Source organism: Apodemus sylvaticus, chromosome 19, assembly GCF_947179515.1.
Source record: "Apodemus sylvaticus chromosome 19, mApoSyl1.1, whole genome shotgun sequence".
NCBI lineage: Eukaryota > Metazoa > Chordata > Mammalia > Rodentia > Muridae > Apodemus > Apodemus sylvaticus.
The window spans coordinates 26045476-26069177 of record NC_067490.1 but is presented as its reverse complement, the minus strand read 5'-3'; the positions used below and the strand labels follow the sequence as shown (position 1 = coordinate 26069177).

Genomic DNA, 23702 nt, shown 5'->3' with positions numbered 1-23702 from the left:
GAGAGGCCACCGGGCTTCAGGACTGGCACTGAATGAAGGGCTCATTTCCTCGGGTGCTGCCAAGCTGTGCCTACACATGCGGGACAAGGACAGTGCTCCATCCAGGTAGACACACAAGGCAGCACACCTATTCGGCCTGGCTACTCCAGGCCAAGACAGGCCAAATGTGAAGAATCCGCAACAGTGCACTGCACACTTTTGTGGCTTTGTTGTGTGACTTGTCTAGGCTGGCCTAACTGGCAGCAGTTTTCTGCCTTGGCCTCCTGACAATTAGGATTAGACACATGATGTCTGAAGTTTTTTTTTTTAAAATCAATATTCCAAGAGGCTGGGCATGGTAGCACACCCCATTAATCCTAGCACTTGGGAGGCAGCGGTGCGTGGATCTCTTTTTCCGATCAAGGCCAGCCTGGTCTCCATAAGTTCTAGGCTAGCCAAAAGCTACAGTGAAACCCTGTCTCAAATACAAAAACATTAACATACCAACTTCAGGCTGTCTCCATGGTAGTCTGCCCTTAGTACATGAGAACTGTAGGCTCCAATGCCCAACACCACAAACCACCACCAAGTCAGTATTCAAAGTCTTTATTTAACTGTAACAGCAACCGTTGGCGAGGATTTTCTTTCCCTAGTTCCAAACACCTGCTTGTTTGGCAGGACAGTGAAAACAAATTGGCCATGGAATCACACATGGTCTTAGGACGGCATTGCTGACAGTGACTGAGGGGGTGGGGATAGCACACCAGAGGAACAAAGGGGAAGCAGGGCAATGCTGACAACCTCCGACACCCCATCCCACGCCCGCACAGCTGGGACTGCAGCAGCGAGCAGGGAAGGGGAATCAGAAAACACGAAGATGCTTAAATGGACAACTGGGGACCGAAGTCCTTAGAGGCTCTTCAAGTCACCTTAAGGATTGCTGGAGCTGGCCCACAGCCATTAAGTGGAACAAAGGCATTGGTGTGAGCCCGGGTGGTCCCCACTGCCCTGTTCTCCAGTCATAACCACCAGGTCAGGGCTGGGCAGTTTTCAAAAGACTGAAACAGAGAGGAAGGGGGAGTAGAGAGGCAAGAGTAGGTAGTCTGTGCTGACCTTGTGGAGTCTGGGCCTGAAGCCCTGGCAGGAGCTCCCGTCGGGACACCAGCACAGCCACGTGCTACCAGGTACTCAGCCTCTCGATGCCACCCTCACCAATGTCAGCAGGGGTCTGCATCTGCTGGGAAGAGCTCAGCACAGTAGTCTTTTTCTACTGGGCACACAGAACGGCCATCAGGGCTACGAGAAGAGCTGGGCAAGCGGGGAGAAACCGTGGGCCACCTGGAGACTTGAAAAGTTATGCTCTGCCAACAGGCACCAAGTTCCAGGACCTGCCTAATGAAAAGCTACAGCTTCAGAGGGTGGGGAAGGGTATCTTGATTGGTCAAATGGAACATTGAAGACCTGTCCGTCATCCTTACAGTCTTCAGTCAAGTTTCTGTGAGCTAGCCTCAAAAAGCCACCACGATGAAACCCATTACATTACCAGAGCAGGAAACACTGCTAAGCACTGAAGGACTGAGTCAACCACAGGATCTGAAAGCCGAGAGGCCAGGGGTTGGGGGTGACCACTCCCTACTCCAAGTTCAGCCAGAACCTTCCTCCCCGAGACACGGTGTTCCCCCACTCCACGGGAAGGTCCACCTTCCTGTGGTAAGGATGGACCAGTGATTGAGTTTCGCAGGTTAATAAACAGCTGCCGCGGGCACGGAGTCCAGAAAACACATCAAAGAACGATATGGAGCCAGAGGCGCTTTTCTTCTAGAGGGAGGGAAAGGGTTATAGCACAACCCTCTCAAGCAGCCAACTCTCAAGATGGAGATGGGAAGAAGGTTCCAGCCCTGATACATGGCCGCCAGCACCGGAGCCTTGTGCACGAGCTGGATGGCTGGACTTTCGGCAGAACCCAAGTGAACTGTGAAGGCCCCAGGAGACAGTGCCCGAGCCATCCCCTGCTCCCCTCAGGTTAGAAAGACCTGCAATCCACTAGAACCTCAAGTACACACTAAAGCGAGTATGGCTACAGCAAAGGAACCGCTGGTAGAGGACAGTGAGACCAGCTAGCAGGAAGCAGCCGGCGCCCGGGAGACCCGAGGCACTGCTGAGCCACCTCATGGGCTTCTCTAAGAGCGCACTTCCAACAAGGCACCAGGAGGTGACCAGGACCCAGACATGTGCTTTCGGGCGCTCCTGGCTTAGGGAGAAGCTGCTTCTGGGTGGGCGGCCTGGCCTGAAGCACGGGGACTCACGCGGCACCAGAAGGGCAGGGGATCTGCTTCCGGTTGTGCAGCTCAGGAACCTAACATCTAACATTCTGTTACCTGCCTGACAAGCCTGCCCCCGGTTAAGAAAGTGCGTGTAGTTCCACAGAACGCCCCTGATTCCTTCAGTCAATTCTTGGCTAAGGGAAAACAGAAGTGGCAAGCGATGCTTACAGAGGCTGCCTCGGAGACCTGCAAAGCTAGCATTCTTGAGAAGCTGGCAGCTGAGGCTATAGGCCTGGGAATCTTCACTTCCTGCCACCTCTCCCTAAGACAAGCAGGGACAAGTCTGTCATCTACCCCAGTCTGGCCCAGCTAGAAAGCTGCTCTGATAGCAATGTGCACCTAGTGTGTGGCTATGACTGCCTCCATCTCCTGTTTTCTCCTTTTAGGGCGTGGCGAATTAAAGGCACTGCAACTTTCCTCTCCCACCTCCGCTGGGAGTACCATTCAGGAGGAAGCAGGGTGCTCCCGCACAGTATTATCTTCCCCAGAGACCCATGGGGTGTGACCAAGGAAGGGATCCTGCTGAAAGCCACAAAAAAGTTAAATTCTCCAGCTCCAGATGAGAGCGAGCGGCCCCACCCACACCCTCCCTGAGAGCCTACGCTAATTGAACGGGGAGCTATGGCAGCTCCTGAAACCCCACCCAGGAGAAGCCCTGACCACTGCAGGTAATTTCTTACACAAGCATCAGCTAACCACATAAGCCAAGGCTAGAACTCTGCCAGCCTTTCCACTCCTCTGCCCCAGAGAAGGCAGTGCCTAGTTCAGCAAAGCAGAAGGGCTGAGAGCTTAGAAAGAGAGCCCGGCTGAGGAGTGAGGGAGGTGCTTCCGGTGAAGGCTGCTGCCCCACCACAGAGAACAGAAGGCCACTAGATGTTAACACCTGTCTTGCTCAGAGAGGGTGGGAGTGGGGGGACTGGCAGATTAGGCATCGCACATTTCCACATAAGGCTCCAACAGTGAGGCTCTGTACACACCCAGAGGTGAACCCCGAAATGGACTCTGCTTACTACAAAATGGCTCATGTACAAAGATGCCATCATTGGAAGCTTATTTCTTGTCTTGTGCAATTATCTTACAATGCTAATTTATGGAGGTCAAAGATATGGGTGGTGGCGGCCTTCAGTCAAGGCTCGTACCTGGAAGCGAGGGATCCTCGCAGAGGACCCAAGGCTGGAAGGCTCCTGCACCATGCAGGTGACACTCCAAAGAATACTAGAACACATCCACTGATCGAGGGAAGAGGAGGTGCACATGCAGACTCCCCAAGATGGCGAGAAAAGGGAAACAGTTCCTTGCTCAGCGCGCACGTCTCAGATCCATTCCCAGTCGAGGTCCAGGAGGAAGCGCTCTGCTGCAGACAGCTGTTCAATGAGGAGGCGTTGCTCCTCTCATGACTTCGTCCTCAGGCAAGCAGGATTCAGAGTCCACAGGAGGCCCCGCCAGTGTGTGAAGAATCAAGCTCCCAGGTTCGAATGAAGTCCTGAGCAAGCTTCTTAGCCCAATGACAGCACAGCTTAAGTTTTCCAAGACTCCATAGGAAATGAAATTTGGAGTTTAATTAAAAACACAACAGATACACTTAACAGAGAAATAAAACTCTTGTAATTATCACCTTGGAGACTCCAAGAATCCCCAAGCACTAGACCCCTAAGCTTATTCCTGAGACAGCCAGAGGGTTGTACTCCAAGCTATTCACATTGTGTAGCAGAAACCAGAACCAAGGTTTGAAGATGTCCTTTCTTTCTTCACAAAAGAGGGTCTTTCCATGGTTCAAAAGAAAAACAAACAGCTTTCTTTCCCAGCCAATGGGGACCTGGAATCTTACTAAGAGGGCTTAGTATAGGCATCCAATACAACCAGAAACTCCCAGGGCATTCCTGATTGCTTTACTGGATTCCTTTAGGAAGGGTGAATGAGCCTGTCTGTCAGAGGTCTCTCCTGGGACCTCCACATGGACCCATAGTACCAGGAGAGTGGGGTGGGGGATGGGGAGAGGAGTTTTCTTCAAAACACCCATTCTACACTCCGGATAGCCCCCAAAACTTGACAGGAAAGCACTCAGAAGGACCTATGGGAGACAAAGGACAGTGACAGTAGCGGACTTGCCTACAAACATTGTTTTGATTTTTTTTTTGTTTTTTTTTTTTTTTTTAAATAACCTTCCCAATACTGGAAGATGTTTTGTTAAAAAAGTTGCAGTTCAAAATTGTACTGAAAACTTATCTAAAAATAGGTCTGTCATCTTAAAAATAAAAGGTCTCTCCTCTGATAAGGAGAGACAGATCTTAACAGACATCAACATGAGAGGCTTCTCTGATGAAGATTTGGAAAACGGCCGGAGGAAGAAGCAGAAGGAAAAGAGTTTAAGGGGAGAGGGAGGGAGGAAGGGAGGGACGGACGGAAACTGAGAAGGGTGAGACACCGGGAGGAATGCACTGTCTTAGCCCGTGCTTCTCTCGGCAGCCAAGCACGAAGCAGATCCAAAGTAGGGGTGAAATGTAAGAAGTCAACCTTAAACTCAAGGTACAGTAACCTGTAGGACCCCCAATTCACTAAGGCGCACTGGGATTTCAAACCAGGGCCCAAGACTTAGGCTGGCTGCACCGTGGCTCAGTGCTCTTCAGAAGCCACTGATATATTCTCAGGGGACTGTTCTGACCAGACTGTACTCACCAGGTGCAGGCCAGGGTTGGCACTTCTGCTCTAGGAGCAGACAAAAGTCAAGGGTGTGTCAGGGCAGACTGCCTGCAGGATGCAGGTAGAAATAATGTCAGACAGATAAAGACCAGCTGGTCACCGAGGGGTCCCTTCAGGAGGGCTTAAAAAATACCCGTGCCAATGAATTAGGTAAAGGAATGGGGGATGAGCTATCACACCTAAGACAAGACAGAAGCCTTCCTCCCAGGGAGAAGGGACGCTAGTGTCACATGTCCCAGGGTGCAGCAGAGGCGCAGGAGCTGTGCTCCAGTGCTGAGGACAAACACCGCTCACATCCAGCGCCCCATCAGCAGTAGGTTGCAGGAAGGACAGGGAGAGCCCAGGAACAGCAATGGGCACTAACCCTCCCTCATCCCCAACCCCCGCAAGCAGAGGTGCTGCTTAGAGCCTGTCCTAGACCTGGGGCAAGTCTCACTAGGGCAGGAAGATTCTTGGGAAACGACCAGGTAAGCTACGGGGACTGCTTTCTTCTGTGGACCAGTCAGCTCCACAGAATAATCCATGGGCTTATTCGTCAACCTAACCTTAACTGGGCAGAGGGCAGAAGACGGGAAGATGTGGTCGGATGGAGCACATCTCCCATTATTTGGCACCCAGAGGGGGCAGGGGGACTGGAGCCTCTCTGTACACTGTGTTCCTACTGGCCCAGTCAGGTGCACACAGGCCGCTCCACACGGCCTCCTTCGACGCTGCGGCAGTCAGATGTCCATTTCAAACTGAGCCTCATCGCCTGGTTAAAAGGAAAGAAATGTAAGCTTAGTACAAAAAGAAACAGCAAGGCAAACCACGTCTTTCTCAACCTGCAAAGGGCCAAACAAATCTAATCTGTCTCATGTTCTGTGGCCTCAGACACCTATTCCTGAATTCATAACACTCAAATTCAGTATTTAAACACCTCACTTATTTTCTTTCGGGTGGGGTGGGTGCGGAGAGGCTGTGACCTGACACTTGCAGCAGGTGATGGCGGCTCACACCCTAAGGCACACAGGAAACTGAGGCGGGAAGACTGTTGCAAGGCCGAGGCTGATCTGTCAGCTTGGCCAACAGTGAGACCTCTGCTCAAAAAAGCCAACCAGACAAAATCAGAAAAACCTCAACTGGAGCTGCAGCGAGCACAAAGCAGCAGCCAAGGTGAGTGAGATAGGAGCTTACCTGACCCACCCACTCCGAACAGCTCCCTAATACAGTCACCCTGGGAAGAACTCCAGTCTGTCTGTCTGTCTGTCTGTCTGTCTGTCTGTCTGTCTGTCTCTCTCTCTCTCTCTCTCTCTCTCTCAGACAGGATTTCTCTGTAGTCCTGGAATTTGCTCTATGGACTAGGCTGACCTCAAACTCAGAGATCCACCTGGGATTAAAGGTGTGAGCCACCAGCACCTGGTTGTGTCTAGTTTCTAAGGCTGATGGAGTAGAAGGCCTCTGATTCCACTCTGGGGTGTATACGTGCATGTGCACACTGGCTCATTCCGCCCTGGGGCGTATATGCGCACGTGCACGTGCACACTGGCTGATTCCGCTCTAGGGTGTATACGCGCATGTGCACACTGGCTCATTCGAGGAGGTCAAGGGGCAACATGCACAGCATGTCTGTGGAAGGGCGATCCCTAGAAATAAAGCCTCCTGCAGGCTTGGTTCTAACCCACCTCTGGGCTGCCACCCTGATTTGCTTTTTATTTATATTTAATTAATTAATTAGTTTGTTTGAGACAGGGTCTTTCTGTGTAGCCCTGGCTGTCCTGGAACTCACTCTGTAGACCAGGCTGTCCTCGAACTCAGAAATCCACCTGCCTCTGCCTCCCAAGTGCTGGAATTAAAGGCGTGTGCCACCCCCACCCAGCTATTTTTTATTTTTTTAAAGATCTGTGGGCTTGGGTGGAAGGCATAAATCTGGCTTCCGTCCCGATTTGGTTGTTTTTTCCCAAGCAGCTAGGTGGATCCTGAAGCATCTCAGTACATGTTTAGGGGTAACATCAGTCACACACGGAACATCAGCTGTGCTTTGATGAAGCAACATCTCCAACCTACAGAAGAGCGACAGCCCGCCCACCCCAGAGCCCTCCGTCCCAGCCCGGCCCCTCACCAACTGTGTGCTTCCTGTCATGATTGTTCAGGTTGTTCAAGTTGTTCACTTCTACTTTGGAGTCTTCGATTAAGGCGCCAGGGCTGGTGACTCCAGGGATATTGGGAAGGTGGCAAGGTGGGGTCTGTGCCATCGGAGAATTGCGACGGTCCAACAGAAACTTTCGGTCATAAATGATTCGTGTTCCTGAAAAACAGGTTGAAGAATTTCAAATAAATGAAGGCACCAACAAATGACCATCAAGGTTGGCTGGCTGTGGGGCTCAGTCCTCCAGAGGCACAGATACGGTCTCAGGCGGACCCACCAGGTGCAGGCCAGTGTTGACACTTCTGCTCTGGAAGCAGATAGAGTGAAGGGGACTCTGTCAGCAGGATGCAGGTAAGAGAAATGGCAAATAGGCAAAGACCAGCCAGGCCACCAAGGAATTCCTTTAAATGTCACTTAATTCTTAAAAGGCATCATCTCTGCCAAGAGGAGTCTCCCTCTTCCCCATGACCCGGTCGGGTGCTCCGCCTACTGCTTCTCCAACACCCACCACTTCCTCCAGGAAGCCCCCCCCATCTTTCCATTCACTCAACACATTACCTCCCCTCCCCTAGGTCCCGCCCGCTGTGTACCAGCCTGTCACAGACTTCAATCTGCAAAACAAAGTCCGTCCTTTCTCTTTCTCCTTCCTCCTCCTTTAAAAAAAAATTCAACCTGGGTTGGGGTTTTGGATCTAAATCTTGTTTTAGCTACTGACCTACTAGCTCTACTAGATCAATAACTTAAGTCTCAGAGGGTTTTTTTTTGGTAATAGTTTATTTTTATTTTATGTACATTGGTGTGTTGCCTGATTGTATGTCTGTATGAGGATGTTGGACAGTTGTGATATGCCATGTGGGTCTGGAAATTGAATCCCAGTCCTCTGGATGCCTCTTAACTGTTGAGCCGTCTTGCCAGCCCCCATCAAGGCAAATTTCTTTTTTTTTTTTTTTCTTTTTTGGATTTGGTTTTTCCGAGACAGGGTTTCTCTGTGTAGCCCTGACTGTCCTGGAACTCACTCTGTAGACCAGGCTGGCCTCGAACTCAGAAACCTGCCTGCCTCTGCCTCTGCCTCCCAGAGTGCTGGGATTACAGGCCTGCACAATCACCGCCCAGCAAGGCAAATTTCTTAATGAAAGAATAAGCAAGAATAAACAAGTATGTGAAAAAGTAAATAATTACCTCCTGTTAAAGGCTATCCAAAAAGCTTGGGGATGACCTCCTCCCTAGAGAGACAAAACACCATATTCTTTCAAATACGGACCTGAAGGCTGGCTTAGCAGGTGGAGGCAGGCGCTTGCTGCCAAGTCCGGCCGTCTGAGTTCAATAGCAGGGTCTCATGTTGGGAGGAGCCTGGGGAGTCCAAAAATCTGTCCTCTTTAAAAAGGGGATTTATTGTTAATTTACATGTGAGTGCTTTATCTGTGTATGTGTGTGTGCGCTGCATGAACCAAGAGGTCAAGAAGCGCTGGATGTCCTGTCCCAGCACTGTACCCACTGAGGCTATGAACCACCTGGACACGGAACCCGGTCCTCCTGAAGAGCTAGCTGCCAGTGCTCTCAAAGCCCTCAGCCATCTCTCCAGCCCCGAAAGTTGTCCTTTGACCTCTGCACACATGATGGCAAATATGCGCCGATGACACATAAAATAAATAACAGGCAGTAAACCAAACACCCCACATGCGGTCAGTCACCTAAGGTTCTATCAACTACATGTTACACAGGGTCCATGTTACCTGACGGAAGCAGGAAAGCCTGCTGCTCTTACAAGTTGTGCTGATAATCTTTCAACTTGAGACTAGGGCAGGAACTGCTGAGAGTTCCAGGCCAGCCTGGACTACAGCATGAGACCTATCTCAGTATCTCCTGCTAAAAACAAAGAAATACACACCCAGAAGTTCCCAACTCAAGTTGCAACAGGCACGTTAAGAGGGGCACAACATCACCAAATTTTCAGAGAAATACAAATCAATACCACAAGAGAGCAGAGCTGGCCAGGGTAAGAAGGGTGATGTATTGCTGGTGCATTATAGAAAATGGGATGGATGAATGAATGGTCCTCAAAAAATTAAAAACAGCATTTCTACAGAGTCCACCCATCTCACCTAAGAGCTATGCCCTAAGGAAATGGAATTGGTAGCTCAGAACTAGAGTTAGAATTCACAGTCTGTCAGAACTGTTGGGGGTGGGGCTGGGGGGCAGGAGAATTGCTACCGGTATGAGGTCAACCCCCTGGGCTACATGTATGTTTCAGACCAACTTTGTCTCAAAAAGTCAATAAACGAAGCCTGGTGCGGTAGGCATGTTTTGCCTACATGTATGTATCATATGTAAGTGTGTGTGTGTGTGTGTGTGTGTGTGTGTGTGCCTATGGATGGTTGTGAGCTGCCACATAAGTGATGGGCACTGAATCTGCGTCCTCTCCAAGAACAGCAAGCATCTTAACTGCTCAGTTAGCTACCCGGCCACCATATCATTTTATTTTGTGAGACAGAACCTCCCTATACAGCCCCGCTGGCCGTAAACTCACGTGTCCCCCTGCCTCAGCCTTCTAAATGCTGGCATTACAGGTAAGCACTTGACACCCAGCCCCAAATTTTTTTTAATGATAGAATGTGTGTACACACACACACATACATGAAAAGGTACGTATATGCCAGGGGTCTGGTCTTCTCTCTCTCTCTCTCTCTCTCTCTCTCTCTCTCTCTCTCTCTAAGATGTATTAATTTATTACGTATACAGCAGTCTGCTTGCACGTACGCCTGCAGACTAGAAGAGGGCATTGATTCCGTTATGGATGGTTGTGAGCCACCTCATGGTTGCTGGCAACTGAGCTCAGGACCTCTGGAAGAGCAGCCAGTGAGTGCTCTTAATTAACCTCTGAGCCATCTTTCCATCCCGTCAGGGGTCTTTTCTGTTCTCTTCTACCATGTGGGACCCAGGGATTAAACTTAGATCATCCGGTTTGTTGGAGATCACCAAAATTTCTTGATAGTACATTCAAATCCTGTCTTCTAACTATGGCTACACAATAATCTAATGTGCTGCTATCATTATATTCATATAAATGACAGGATAGAGGTCCTTCCTTTTCTGAGGTTCACCTTACAGATGAGGCTCGCTCAGCACAGGGAAGGGTGGAGGAAAGCAGCAGCAGGGTCTACTACTCCCAGCAGTCTCCAGCACCGGGAGCACCTTCCGAAACCTACCCCTGGGCGGGGGAGACGCAGGTAACGTGTGCTCCACATCTGTCAATCTCAGCAGCTGACTGACAAACGGCAGCTGCATCACCGTAACCATCAGGAATGACACTGCCTTAAGATCTAGGTATCCACGTGCAGGTTATGGTGTGGACAGTCATTCTCCTGGAGCACGCCCCGCCCCACTATGGAATGGTCCAGTCACATGCTAACCTGTTGCAGAACTGCTCTTTTCCAAATGACCTCAGACTCCACACTCCCGTCAGCAGTGTGAAGGCATGCAGGCGACACTGTTAGGGCTCTTCCTTGATGGCCACACTAGCTGACATGAAGCCGCTTCCCCGTCCTGACTGACTCTGCCTCCCCCCACCCCCCATAGCTACGCCAGCCCTGCTCCTCATGTGCTTACTGGTTTTCCCAATGCACAAAGCTTTGGAGAAAGGTTTCAGAGCTAACTTTTTACTGTATTTTAACCATCCTTTACACACACACACACACACACACACAGGTGAGGACTGAAATCTCCAGCTTATTCTTTATAGTCTGAATATAAACACACACACACTTTGTTTACATATCTATCTCCATGTCCCCTTGATGGCTCTCTACTTTCTCTGACCTCTCTCCTTCCCCAAGTCCTGAGGATTGAACCCAGGGGCGTGTGTATGTGTTATGGGATGTCAGTCTTTAGGGCATAAAGAGAATTTTTTTAAAAGGTTTATTTTATGTATGAGTACTGTAGCTGTCTTCAGGCACACCAGAAGAGGGCATCAGATCCCATTATGGTTTTGAGTCACCATGTGTTTGCTGGGAATTGAACTCAGAACCTCTGGGAGAGCAGTCAGTTCTCTTGACCACTGAGCCATCTTTCCAGCCCTATAAAGAGAATTTTATAAAAAAAGTTTCTAAATTCCTGACTGTCCCAGGACTTACAGTAACCACCATGACCCTGCCCCAGGTCTGAATGCTGGACTCATATGTGCCACTACTTAAGGCCCTGGTATTTTTGTGTGACGAGAGCCAATTTACATTGGCTGTTCTGCTTGTGCTTTTGATATCAAGTCTAAGAAATGACTTAATCCAAGATCATGAGCTCGCTCTGTTGCTTGCTTTTCTAGGAACTTTACCTGTGAACTGTGGGTCCAAACTCGGCTTCTGTGTGTGGACACACACACCATAGGCACCATTTGAATTGCTCTGGCAGCTGTAGTGGAGAGTGAGTGTGTGTGTTTGTAAGTCATGTGCATGCATGTGTGTTGTGTTTGTGCTTGTGTGTGTGTGGGCAGGCACACTACTTCTGGCCTCTCCATTCCTTCCCATTGTTACACATGTAAATGTAAATCACCAGTTTAGAAACCAGGAGATGACGGTCCCGCAAGTCTGTGTGCATCGTCTCCTGATTGGATCACTTGATCAATCGATTGATCTATCCACGGTAAGTGCCTCTCCATGTACTTAGGTTGTCTTGAATTTCTTCCAACATTATTATTATTTTTTTTATTTGTTTCCCCCCCCCCCCCCCCCCAGAAAGGGTTTCTCTGTGTAGCCCTGGCTGTCCTGGAACTCACTCTGTAGACCAGGCTGGCCTCGAACTCAGAAATCCACCTGCCTCTGCCTCCCAGAGTGCTGGGATTACAGGCGTGCACCACCACTGCCCGGCCCAACACGGACATGTGCAGAGGGCAACCTGGAGGAGTCTGCCCCCCCCCCCAAACAAAGATTTACTGGTCATTAGAACAAGACTGAAAACATTTTCAAGGATAAGTCATGAGTGGCTGACATCTGGATGCTCTCTCTCTCCCCCCCTCTCCTGCATCCTGGGGATGAGGCTCCAGGCTGGCAGCAAGCCCTCCCCACTCCCACTGTGCCACCTCATCAGCCACCCAACATCCTGTAGCACAAGTCTTGACCAATTTTATTTAGTTGTACTTGCTGAGCCAAATTATTACCTTGCCAAACCAAATTATCGAATTTTAAATGACTGTAGGTGAAAATGTATTTATTTGGTATTACCTTCACTGTGAAATACAAAAAAATAAGCAGCATAGTGATTAGCAAGCACGTGACTGTTCCAAAGAGCCACCTACTCTTAAAAAAAAATGTTAATTGCTAGGAAAACAATTCCTTTAGTTCCCAATGGATATATCTGTTTTTACTGTAAAGAAGCAAAGACAATAATCATGTCCTTGACACACATTAACTTGAAGACATACTTTTTGAATGTGTGGAAACAGGGTCTCACCCCGTACCTTGGGCTGGCCTTGAACTCACAGCAGCCTGCCTAGCACACTTGGGAGTTGTAGGAGTGCAGTGGTGACTGCAGACTAACTGGGTGGAGAGCCTTGCTCATTTTAGCATGAGCAAGGCTAACACAAAAGAGAAGCTGTGCTCGTGTTCCAGAAGCTACACAGAACAGGACTAACACTGCCAGGGCAGGGCGGGCAGCGGAGACCACTAGAAGGGTCCTTCAAGCTCAGCTGAATGGTGGGTAAGTTGAGGGCAGTGAGCACAGCCCCTGCTGGGCATGCTCTCAACCACAACACCCCAACACCGCTCCAGCATAGGGAGGCAGGCGGGCAAAGGCATTTAAAAGATGCCACCCAAGGTGGCTGGGGGGGGGGGGGTAAAAGCCCTGAGCTCATAAACCTTAATTAAGCTCCCTAGCCCTCACAGTAGGACAGAATGACTTCTAAAGGTCAAGCACCCCAGCACACACCCCAATAATTTATATATGCATAATTAACAAAAGAAGAAAAAGAGTTAAAAATAAGGAAACCCGGCTGAGTGTGATGCCACATTCCTTTAATCCCAGCACCTGATCTCCAGAGTGGAGTTCAGGCCAGCCAGCCTACAGTCGGACTGTATGAAACAAAACAAAACAAAAGAGATTAACAACCCAGCACTTGCCTAGCAGCCTTGCTAGTCTATGGGAATCCTATTTTTTAAGATGTATTTTTCTCCAGGCAGTGGTGGCGCACGCCTGTAATGCCAGCACTCTGGGAGGCAGAGGCAGGCAGATTTCTGAGTTCGAGGCCAGCCTGGTCTACAGAGTGAGCTCCAGGACAGCCAGGGCTACACAGAGAAATCCTGTCTTGAAAAAACCAAATCCAAAAAAGATTTATTTTTCATCTTTAATTCTGCATTTGCATACAAGAGTGCAGGTGCCCAGGAAGCCAGGAGGCGCTGCCTCTCGGAACTGGAGTTACAGGCAGCTGTTAGGGGCCTGATGTGGGTTCTGGAAACCAAACTCCAGCTCTCTGCATGTTCTCAACCACTGGGCCCTCCCTCCAGCCCTCCGTATCTTTAGCTGTTAAGTTCTGGCCAAGAAACCAGAAACAGACAACAGGCAGCCAGTGACTTTAATGCACTCAGAAGACTAGGCCTCCCCACCCCTTTATAACAGAAGACGGAGAACTGTGTGAGGGACTAGTGGAGCCAATCCCCCAAGCTTGGGAAGCTCTGTCTGCCTGCACCAGAGAGCACAGAGGAAAACGTTTTAACAGACATTTGTTATTCATAGAGGCCCTCAATGAACAGACTCTAGAAAGTTCTGTGGCTGACAAACCAAAGAAAACTAACAGCTGCCTAAGCCAGAAGCTCCTGGGAGACTGGTGGTGGCCAAATAACATTTACTTTGCATAGCCACCAAATCCCTGAAGTACTCTCTCTCTCTCTCTAGCTAAGCGCACTCAGGATGGGCAGCTGTTGATTGACACCTGATAAGAGTAGGCCTTTGCCTCACTGTCGGTGACTTGCCGACCTCAGGCCCCCAGTGCTGCAATTACAGGCAAGCCCACTGCAGGCAGGTAAAGAATACAAAGGGTTTTAGGCAGCACACACCTTTCACCCTAGCAGTCAGGAGGCAGGGGCAGGCAGATCTGAGTTTGAGGCCAGACAGACAGACAGACACACACACACACACACTGAAATCATCCAATAAAAAAAAAAAAAAACAACACACACACAAACCAAAAGCACAAAGACAAGTGCCATTCTCACCTACAAGTCTCAACAGAACCTAGGTCCTATAAACAGAGAGGCAAAAACTCACCACAGGCATCTGCTCTCTCTAAAGACTTGAAGCCAGAAAGCTCAGCCACTCAGCAGTGAACTCACCAGGGTCCCAGCTCCTTCCTCCCGCTCACCAGATGGGGAGCAGCCTTCTACTGAAACTTTCCTGTCTGCTCTGTAAGGCTTTCCACACATCAACTACTAAGCCTACAGATTTCACAACTATACAAAATCCCTCTGTGAGGCTGCCTTTAGGACGCCAGGACAGTCCTGGAAAGGTCTCTGCTGATTGGACAGCTGGCTGGCAGAGGAGGGGCTTCCTTCGTGTTGCCTTGGTAAGAAATGACCTCAGCCTTCCCTAGGCTTGTAAGCCATCCAGCAGGACAGACAGACAGCCCGCCCGGCAGGTGAGCACACAGCCGAGGCTGTGGAATGCCACTCAGTGTTAGCGAAGCAAGAAGTTGCCATTTCCCCTGATGGCGAGGCAAAGCAAGGTGATGTGCATCTCCCACTTATGATCATGACTGGCTGTGGCTAAGGGCCCAAGTTAAAGAACTGAGGTATCCCAGGGAATGACAGCTAAGTGCGAGGATCTGGGTTCAGAACCCAGCACCCACGGAAAAGCTGGCCGTGGCTCTGGATGACCTCTATCCCCAGGGCTTGGCTGCATTTTAATTTTTTTTTTTTTTGCAGGGGTGGGAGGTGTCAGTTGCTAGAATGTGCTGCCTAGTTAGCCTAGCCCAAACCACCAAAGCTCACGCAAGGTTCAGCGACAGATCACATCTAATGGGGATAGGCAGGGAGGAAGTAATGTTTTTCTCTGGCCTCTGCATGGGTCCACAGGACACACACAAGAAAGAGAAGAGAACTGAAGCTAAAGACATTTTGTTAGCTCAGAATAAATAGGCCAAACGACTGAGAAACCGGCCTTCTTCCCTGAAGCTACAGAGCACTGCCATTCCTCCAACAAAGATCAGCTGAGAAAGCAGGTCTCCTTAGGCTTCTGACGCAGCTCACTTCAGTCTAAAGGGGAATGGTTTCCCTCCTTCAGGCCTCATTTATTTCTAGATTCTTCCAACGGTCCTCAGGTAACTAATGGTGGCACTCTGCTCCTAGGTGCAGTGTTCTTTCCCATAGCAGGAATGTGATCAGGGAGCAGAGCAAAGAGGAAGGCTAAAATGGGTCACTATAGCTCTGCTTATTCCCCAGAGGAAGATGGCGCCAGCCAGCATTCCAGAGGTAGAGATGTCTCAAAAGGTCTGCCAACTTCCTTACTCAGGAAGTTAAGCATCTAAGACAGTGGAGGAAGAAACTAGGCAGTCATAAGGACTACTGAATCTGAAGCTACTCGCTGACATCAATTGGCTGGCAATGCTAAGGAGTTAACTTCTCTGGTCTCAGGGTCATTTAATTATAAGGTCAACTCCTTAGGGTTCTCCAGCTATCCCGACTGGTATACAAAAAACTCAACGGGAACAAGCTTACCTTCCGTGAGTGAAGGCGGTGGCGGCGGCAGCTTCAACTGAATGAACCAACACTACCCATTGCTCCGTGAGTAGACAGTAGAAAATGAAGCGAACTTTCTAGTCCTCAATAATGAGCAGGGTCCCCTTACCCCAGCAAAAGCGGTTCAAATTGCCTCAGCCAGTCAGCGCAGCTCACATTTTCAGACTGCAGAGGGAAATTTTAAGAAACCCTCCCGGTGGGCTTGGTTACTACGGCTCTCCACCGAATAAAGGGGTCTTGCCCCACCAAGGCCAATCTTACAAGGCATTCGGCCAATCGAATGTGATCCAGGAAAGGTCCCCGAGGGTGTGGCACTTCAGATTTCAGTCGCTCAGGCAGAAAACACACTCCTTTCCCTTCTCATTAAAGAGACTCCGGAGCCAAGCCTGAGGTCTTCAGGTCTGAAATTCAAGTCAGTCACTCGGCTATGTGGTTCCAATTCCGGAACGACAGGTCAAATCCTACCTGCGGCCTCCATCTCTTCCAAATCAAGATCCGGAGCCCATGCAGAGCAAGGGCTACACCTTTTGAAGACAGGGCGTCATGTAGCCCAGGTTGGCCTAACTCTATCTATTCAAGCTGGCTTTGAATTCTTGATCCTTTCTTTGTCTACAGAACGGACTAGGTCTGCTGTCTTGTCTCCTGTGAAGTGCTGGCCACAAAATCCACTAAAGACCTCATCAACCACTGAGATAAAATGACTTGGTGAGAGGAAGGGAGATAAAGCATCAGAGGGCAGAAAAGTTCCCAAGCAGGAAGCACTGGGACGACTCAGAGGTAAAAGTGTTCACCACACAAGTCTGATGACCTGAGTTTGATCCCAGAAACCCCAGAATTAGGAAATCAAGTTGCTCTCTGACCTCCACTGGCAAGCCGGCACACAAGTGCACGCACATATGCTCATACATACATACACCTCAATACCAGTAATAGTCTTTTTTTTCCAATGAGCATACACCTGTGTGATACATGTCACGTGTGCAGATGCTGGTGTAGGCAAGATAAGAATTTCAGATCTCCTGGAGTTATAGGCTGCCCAGGGTGGATGCTGGGAACTGAACTCAGGTCTTCCACAATATTAGCAGGCACGTTCTTAGCTGCCAAGCCCCCTCTCTCTAGCCCCAATAAAGGCCACCTTAAAAATCACTCCAAAGGGGGAAAAAGTCAGTAAGCACTATACATCTCTAACCACCACCGAGCTAAATGCTATAAAGACTGCCTAGCGTGCCACAGTGGTCATCTTTTAAAATCCAGCGCCAGAGAGGCAGAGGCAGGTGGACCGCTCAGTTTGAAGCTGGTCAGGGATACACAAGGAGACCCTGTCTCAAGAACACAGCTCAGCCCCAACCCTTACAGTGCCATCTCCTTACAATCAGGAAGCAGCCCTCCTCATCAAAATCCAAAGACTGCTTGCTAGGCACGGTGGCCTTTAATGACGCTGCTCAGGAGGCAGAGGCAGGGGCATCTCGGTGAGTTCCAGGCACAGTGAGACCCTACCTCCAAAACAAACAACTATGTGTAGAAGCTCTGCAGAGGCCAGGCAGTGGGGGCACATGCTTTAACCTCAGCACTTGGGAGGCAGAAGCAGGAGGATTTCTGAATTCGAGGCCAGCCTGGTCTACAAAGTAAGTTCCAGGACAGCCAGGGCAACACAGAGAAACCTGTCTCGAAAAACCAAAACAAACAAACAACCCCCCCCCAAAACAAGCAAACAAACAAACAAAAAAGAAGCTCTGTAGAGGCAGGCGCGGCGACTCTGTAGTAGAAGGGTAAATGGATGAGTATTTCCAGCAGACCTTCCCAAGCCTCTCAGAAGCAGCTTCTATCTTTAAAGCAAGGCTCACCTATTACGTGCCTTTCCTACTTTTGAAAGCACAGCAGCTTGGCATTTGAAATATATCCACAGAGCCTTCCCTCTCTAGAGCCTCTCTCAGGAGAACAAGATTAATGTACAGTTAAAAAGTTTGGTTCCTCCACCAAGTAAATTAGAGCTAAGTGCACCTGTTACTGTCATGTGTGCACTGAGCTGCTAGAAGCATGGGCCCTTTACTGACCAATACCACAAAGAACTCTGGAGTATATTACAAATCTCTCTCTGACTCATTAAAATATAAATATACATATTTAATATATAAAAATTTATAATGAAAATATGTTTATTTATATATATAAAATATATATGTTTTGAGACGTGCTCTTACTATGCAGCCTTGGCTGTCCTGAAGCTCATTATGTACAATGGGCTAGCCTTGACTCCTAGAGATCAAGCTGCCTCTGCCTAGCCAGTGCTGGCCACTAATCCTTAAAAGTTATCTGTTCCAGTGAAGACAATTCCATCCAGGGCTGACTACGAGCTTTCCTCGTTTTTGTTACACCAGCTAACACACACCAAGAAATCCTAGCACTCAGGAGGCTAACTGTGCAAGATCATGGGCATAGGGATCACAAAAAGAGGTTGACATAGTATGGACCATATGGAGAAACACTGTTTCAAGAAAAGCAAGAGGAAAGTGAGAGAAAGGAAGGAGGGGGGGGGATGAGAGAGAGAATAAATGAGAATAAAACCCGGAATGTTTTATGAGAATAAGCTGGAAAAGACCAAATAAGAGAGCAGTCTTCAGCGACTTAAACCACTCCCCTCCAGTGGTTCACCTCACCGGGTTTCCACAGTCTTTCCCATTCTTAAGCCCCGCTCTCCCTAAGGAGTGCAGCGCCCTTCTGCCTGGGCCATTTGGAAGATCTTTCTGGGCATTTATGCTTTTCTGCCATCTCTTCTCTAGACCTGCCTGGCTGGATCCTCTGCCAACTTTTCTCCTAGATGTTTGCTTTGCTTTTTTTTTTTTTTTTTTTGCCCCCTTCCTTGTTTGGTTAGGTTTTTTGTTTGTTTTTTTTGAGACAGGGTGTAACACTGTAGCACAGGCTGTCCTGGAACTCATTATGTAGCCAGGGCTGGCCTTAAACTGCCCCTTCTTTCTGAGGTAGCAGGCAGCCCCAACTACCACACGCAGCCATCTGGATTGCTGTCTCTTGGTGTTGGCAAGGTCCCCTTATTCTGCGCCTTCCAATTGCACAAGATTCCAGGATGGCCAGGCCCAACTGCAAGTGACTGGTTAGGAGTTCTGCCTCCTGATCGGCGATCTAGAGTAGGCAGGACTGCTAACCAAATTTTCACCCTCTAGCAGGAGTCCAGCCCCGGGGTCACCAAAAGAAGGCAAAGTTCTGAGAAGTCAGTTCCCTTCATAAAAGCATCAAATAACCCTTCCCAGGCTCCTCCCTCTTAGAGAACAGCCCAGAAAGGAGACAAACAACCTTTGCGCTTCCTCCTCTCGTGACCAAGTCAACGTGCTTTACCCTATTCTCCAGTGATAGTAAACAGTTCCCGGCCATCTTTTGAAAAGCAACTTCAGGTACCTCCCTTTGCTCGCCTCTCTCTACAAATCCTTTCCCTAGGAGCAAGCAACCCTACCCGACTCGTGTGTGCTGTTTGACAAAGCACCTCCAAAGCCACTCCTGGAAAGCCCTGATCTGAAATCTGACAGCGCCTCTACTAAGCCATTAACTTCTTGGACACCAAAGGAGCTATTTTACACGCCCCACTTGTGGGAGCCGGGAATCCCCCCAACCTGTGACGACTCCTCCAACAAAGTAAACAATGCTGTCAAAGGAGGTTCCTGGGCGAGGCATGCACAGTGCATGCCAGCCTCGGTCTCGGGACTCTAAGCTCAGCCAGACAAGTCATCTTACGCTTCCGCGCCAGTTCCGTCTCCCCGACTTCCCTCCCCCAAAGCCCGTAGGATAGCTCGAGGCAAGCCCCGCCGCTCAGAGTGCACGGTCTGCAGCACACAGTACGGGTAGCGGAGAGGAAACTGTTGGTCCAGCATGCAGTGCCACGCGCCAGCCGCGATGGCGGGCAGGCCGGGCGCGGCTCACCTCCCGGCGTGGTGGAGAACAGCGTCCCCCCGGGCGTGGTGCAGTAGTCCTGAGGTAGCTGCGCTGCGTCGCTGATGGCCACGGTGCGCGTGGGGATGGCGCGGCTCTGGCTGGGCTGGTGGCCACCGCCGGCCGACGCGGACATGGCTCCGGCGCGGGCTCGAGGCTTTGTGCAGCGGCGGCGGCGGCGACGCGGCCCGGGCGGCTCTGGCTCCTCGCGCTCGGCTCTCAGCTCGCCCGCTCTCGCTCGGCTGTCCCGCTGCGATACTGCTCCAGCTGCTGCCGCCGCCGCCGCCGCCGCCGCCGCCGCCGCCCGGTACTCCGGCCTCCGCCTGCAGCCTCAGCAGCAGCAGGAGCACCAGCGGCAGCAGCGGCAACGATGACTACCGGAAGCGGGCGAAGGCGGGAGCAAGGGGTAGTAAAGGGAGGGCAATATGGAGGCCGGACATGACGTTGGAGGGCGTGTCTGAGGAGAGTGGGCGGTTAGCTGAGGGCGGGGCTGAGGCAGAAGAAGGCTAGAAGCCGAGGGTGAACCCGGAAATCCGAGAAAAAGGAAGTGGTGAAGGGTGGAGCCTTAGAGTGTGGTGGGCGGGACTTGGAGGGGCGGGGCCGAGCTCAGAAGAACAGAATAGAGTCCAAGCAAGGCTGAATGTAGATAATTAAAAGACAGGCAGGAAAACTTGTTGGTGTGTTTGTGTCTGTAAGTGTCAACTAACAATACTTTCAGTTTCCCATCTATATCTAACCAGTAAAAGTATAACTAGGGCTGGAGGGATGGCTCAATGGTTAAGAGCACTGACTGCTCTTCAGAGGTCCTGACTTCAATTCTCAGCAACCACATGGTGGCTTACAACCATCTGTAACAGGATCCAATGCCCTCTTCTGATGTGTCTGAAGACAGCTACAGCGTACTCATATACATAACATAAATAAAAAAATCTTTAAAAAAGAAATTTAAGGGCTGGAGAGATGGCTCAGTGGTTAAGAGCACGGGCTGCTCTTCCAGAGGTCCTGAGTTCAAATCCCAGCAACCACATGGTGGCTTATAGCCATCTGTAATGGGATCTGATGCCCTCTTCTGGTGTGTCTGAAGACAGCTACAGTGTACTCATATACATAAAATAATTAAATATTTAAAAAAGAAAAGAAATTTAATTGGTCTACAGAGTGAGTTCCAGGACAGCCAGGGCTATACCGAAACCCTGTCTTTAAAAAAAAAAAAAAAAAATTTAATAAAAGTATAACTCTGGGGAGCCCAAAAGATGGCTCAGCGGGCAAAGAAAGGCATTTGCCACCAAGCCTGCAGACCTGAGTCCCACCCCCCAGAAGCCACAAGGTGAAAGGGGGAGATTGGAATGGGACATCAGCATCCTCCTTTGGGCTCTGAGATCAAACACACATAACTCACAGACACGTAACACATACACTATCACACACAGACACACACACATTCAGACACACATTAACACACACATACACACACACAGACAGACACACACACACACACACACAGAAACAAACCAACATCAAATTGTAATGGTTTGTGTATGCTTGGCCCAGAGAGTACCACTATTTAGAGGTGTGGCCCTGTTGGAGTAGGTGTGTCACTGTGGGTGTGGCTTTAAGACCCTCATGCTAGCTTCCTGGAAATCAGTCTTCTCCTAGCAGCCTTCCAGATGAAGATGTAGAACTCTCAGCTTCTCCTGCACCATGCCTGCCTGGATGCTGCCATGTTCCTGCCTTGATGATCATGGACTGAACCTCTGAACTGTAAGCCAGCCCCAATTAAATGTTGTCCTTCCAAGAGTTGCTTTGGTCATGGTGTTTGTTCATAGCAGTAAAACCCTAACTAAGACACAAAGTAAAGAAAAGAAAAAGGAGGCGGGAGGAAGGTAGTGCTAGGAATGGGTTAGGGCACACACTTGTAATCTTAGCACTGGGGAGGCAGAGGCAGGAGGATCAGAATTCAAGGTCATGCTTAGCTGCATAGTTAGTCTGAGACCAGCCTGAGAAACAAGAAACTTGTCTGAAAAAAAAAAATTATAGAGGATCCCCAAAAGCTTTTTGTTAGTGTGGGTTTCCACCGTTGCTAATCAGTGTGTGGCAAATTAAAACCATGATGGTTTTAACAATTTCATTAATTCACTCAACAAAAACCTGTTACATGCTGCTCTCATACCAATCAGATTCATCAACCATTTGTAGATATAATTAAAATTGCTTTATTTTGTTTTCCAAGACAGGGTTTCTCTGTGTAGTTCTGGCTGTCCTCATTTTTCTGTAGACCAGGCTAGCTTCAAATTCACAGCGATCCGCCTGCCTCTGCCTCCCAAGTGCTGGGATTAAAGGCATAGACTATTATACCTGGCTTTGTAATTTTAATTTTTTAATTGAAAAAAAATCCCAGTTTCCAAAGCAAAATAATAATAGATGTCTTATTTTTGCAAAAACATCAGCACCTGGCCAAACAGAGGTAGCTGAATTGACATGGACGTAGCTATCTGGGTGTTCCCTGTGGCAATGTCCATTAGGTCAAGTTATGAGGCAGCTCGGCTTCCCAGAGACACGTGCAGCAATGGGCAGGATCACAGCCCTCTAGCCCACACTTCGAAGAAGGCACAGTGAGGCCCAACACTGAGCTTCATCCCTATTCTGTGAGTGAGGAAACTCAGGCTAAGAGAGGTGAGGGCTTAGCCCAAGGAAAGGGCCACTGGTTCCCTATTCAAAAGGCAGACAGGTGCTTGCTTAACACAAACAGAAGGATTTGGGGGCTGGGCTCAGGAGTGGCCAGTGCTATTAACTGCTGAGCCATCTTTCCAGCCCTGAGGTGTTCTTTCCCTTGGCTTGTCATTCCTAGAAGTACATTCAATCTCTTGCCTGGGTGCCCTTGGTCTTGGGCCAGGGAAGAGGACCCTTGTGGTTCATAATGGCGTACAGTGTTCCTTCCCTAGGCCACAGCTAAGTCTCCATAGACACTGGTGTCTCATAGGCTTATCATAGCTACTGTCCCTCTGTCAAGGGACGCCTCTCAGCCCCTGTGCTCCCCCCATCCCCACCCATCCCGTGCTCTGTGAGAGATGCTCTGTGCAAGATGACAAGTCGGTTCTGCTTCTCCTAGCCACACAGCCTCACAGCACAGCTCTTTCTCTCCTCTCCCTAGCTGCATCCTGCCCTTCCGACTACAGGCAGACCTGAAGGGGCTAGGGTACAGGTCTGTGGTGGAGAGCTTTCTAGTGTGCACTAGGCTGCCCTGAGACATACCCCTAACACTGTGTGTCCACCTGTGCGCATGAACACATATGCACACACACACATACACACTCTCAAACAAACACACACACATACACACTCTCACACACACACACACACACACTTGTTTTATTTTATTTTTTTCTTTTTGGTCCTGAGGAAATCAAATCTGGGGCCTGGACAGTGCTAGACAAGAGCTCTACCGGCTCCCTGCTGTTTGGTTTCTGATCCCAGGACAAGGGACTGAGGTGCATATTTCACACATCACAGCAGACCTGGCCTCCAGGTTCTCCCAGTATCCCTCAGTCCCTCAGTCCCTGCCTGACAGACTCTGCCCCAACTCTGAACTTCCAGCCCAGAGGCTCCAGACCTCATTCATTCTCTCTCTCTCTCTCTCTCTCTCTCTCTCTCTCTCTCTCTCTCTCTCTCTCTCTCTCCCTGCCTACCTACATGTCCTTTCTTTCTCTTCCCCCTCCCTGCTTGGCAACTCCCCTGGTCTCAATCCTTGGACCCAGTGATCCCTCTAAGAGCAGCTTCCCAATAAACCTGCCTTTACTACAATCTAACCTGGTTTAAATTGGCTCATTTCACCGGCGGAGAAATAACCTACTGCCCACACCCAGTCCTGATACTTAGTCCTTGAAATGTTATGTTTTCTCTCGTCTCTATCCCTCCTTTTTG

At 49.6% G+C, this 23702-nt stretch overlaps 1 protein-coding gene across 1 annotated transcript; it reads right to left on the bottom strand.

Moving 5' to 3' along the window:
- Positions 1 to 569: 569 nt before the first annotated feature.
- On the bottom strand, positions 570 to 20188 carry Eif4ebp2 (eukaryotic translation initiation factor 4E binding protein 2). The gene is made up of 3 exons (XM_052164129.1): positions 19773 to 20188; positions 7102 to 7287; positions 570 to 5754 (listed from the first exon to the last, which is right to left on the bottom strand). The coding sequence occupies exons 1-3, from the start codon at positions 19915 to 19917 to the stop codon at positions 5723 to 5725; spliced, it is 363 nt and encodes a 120-aa protein (XP_052020089.1). The 5' UTR covers positions 19918 to 20188; the 3' UTR covers positions 570 to 5722.
- Between the last annotated feature and the right edge of the window lie 3514 nt (positions 20189 to 23702).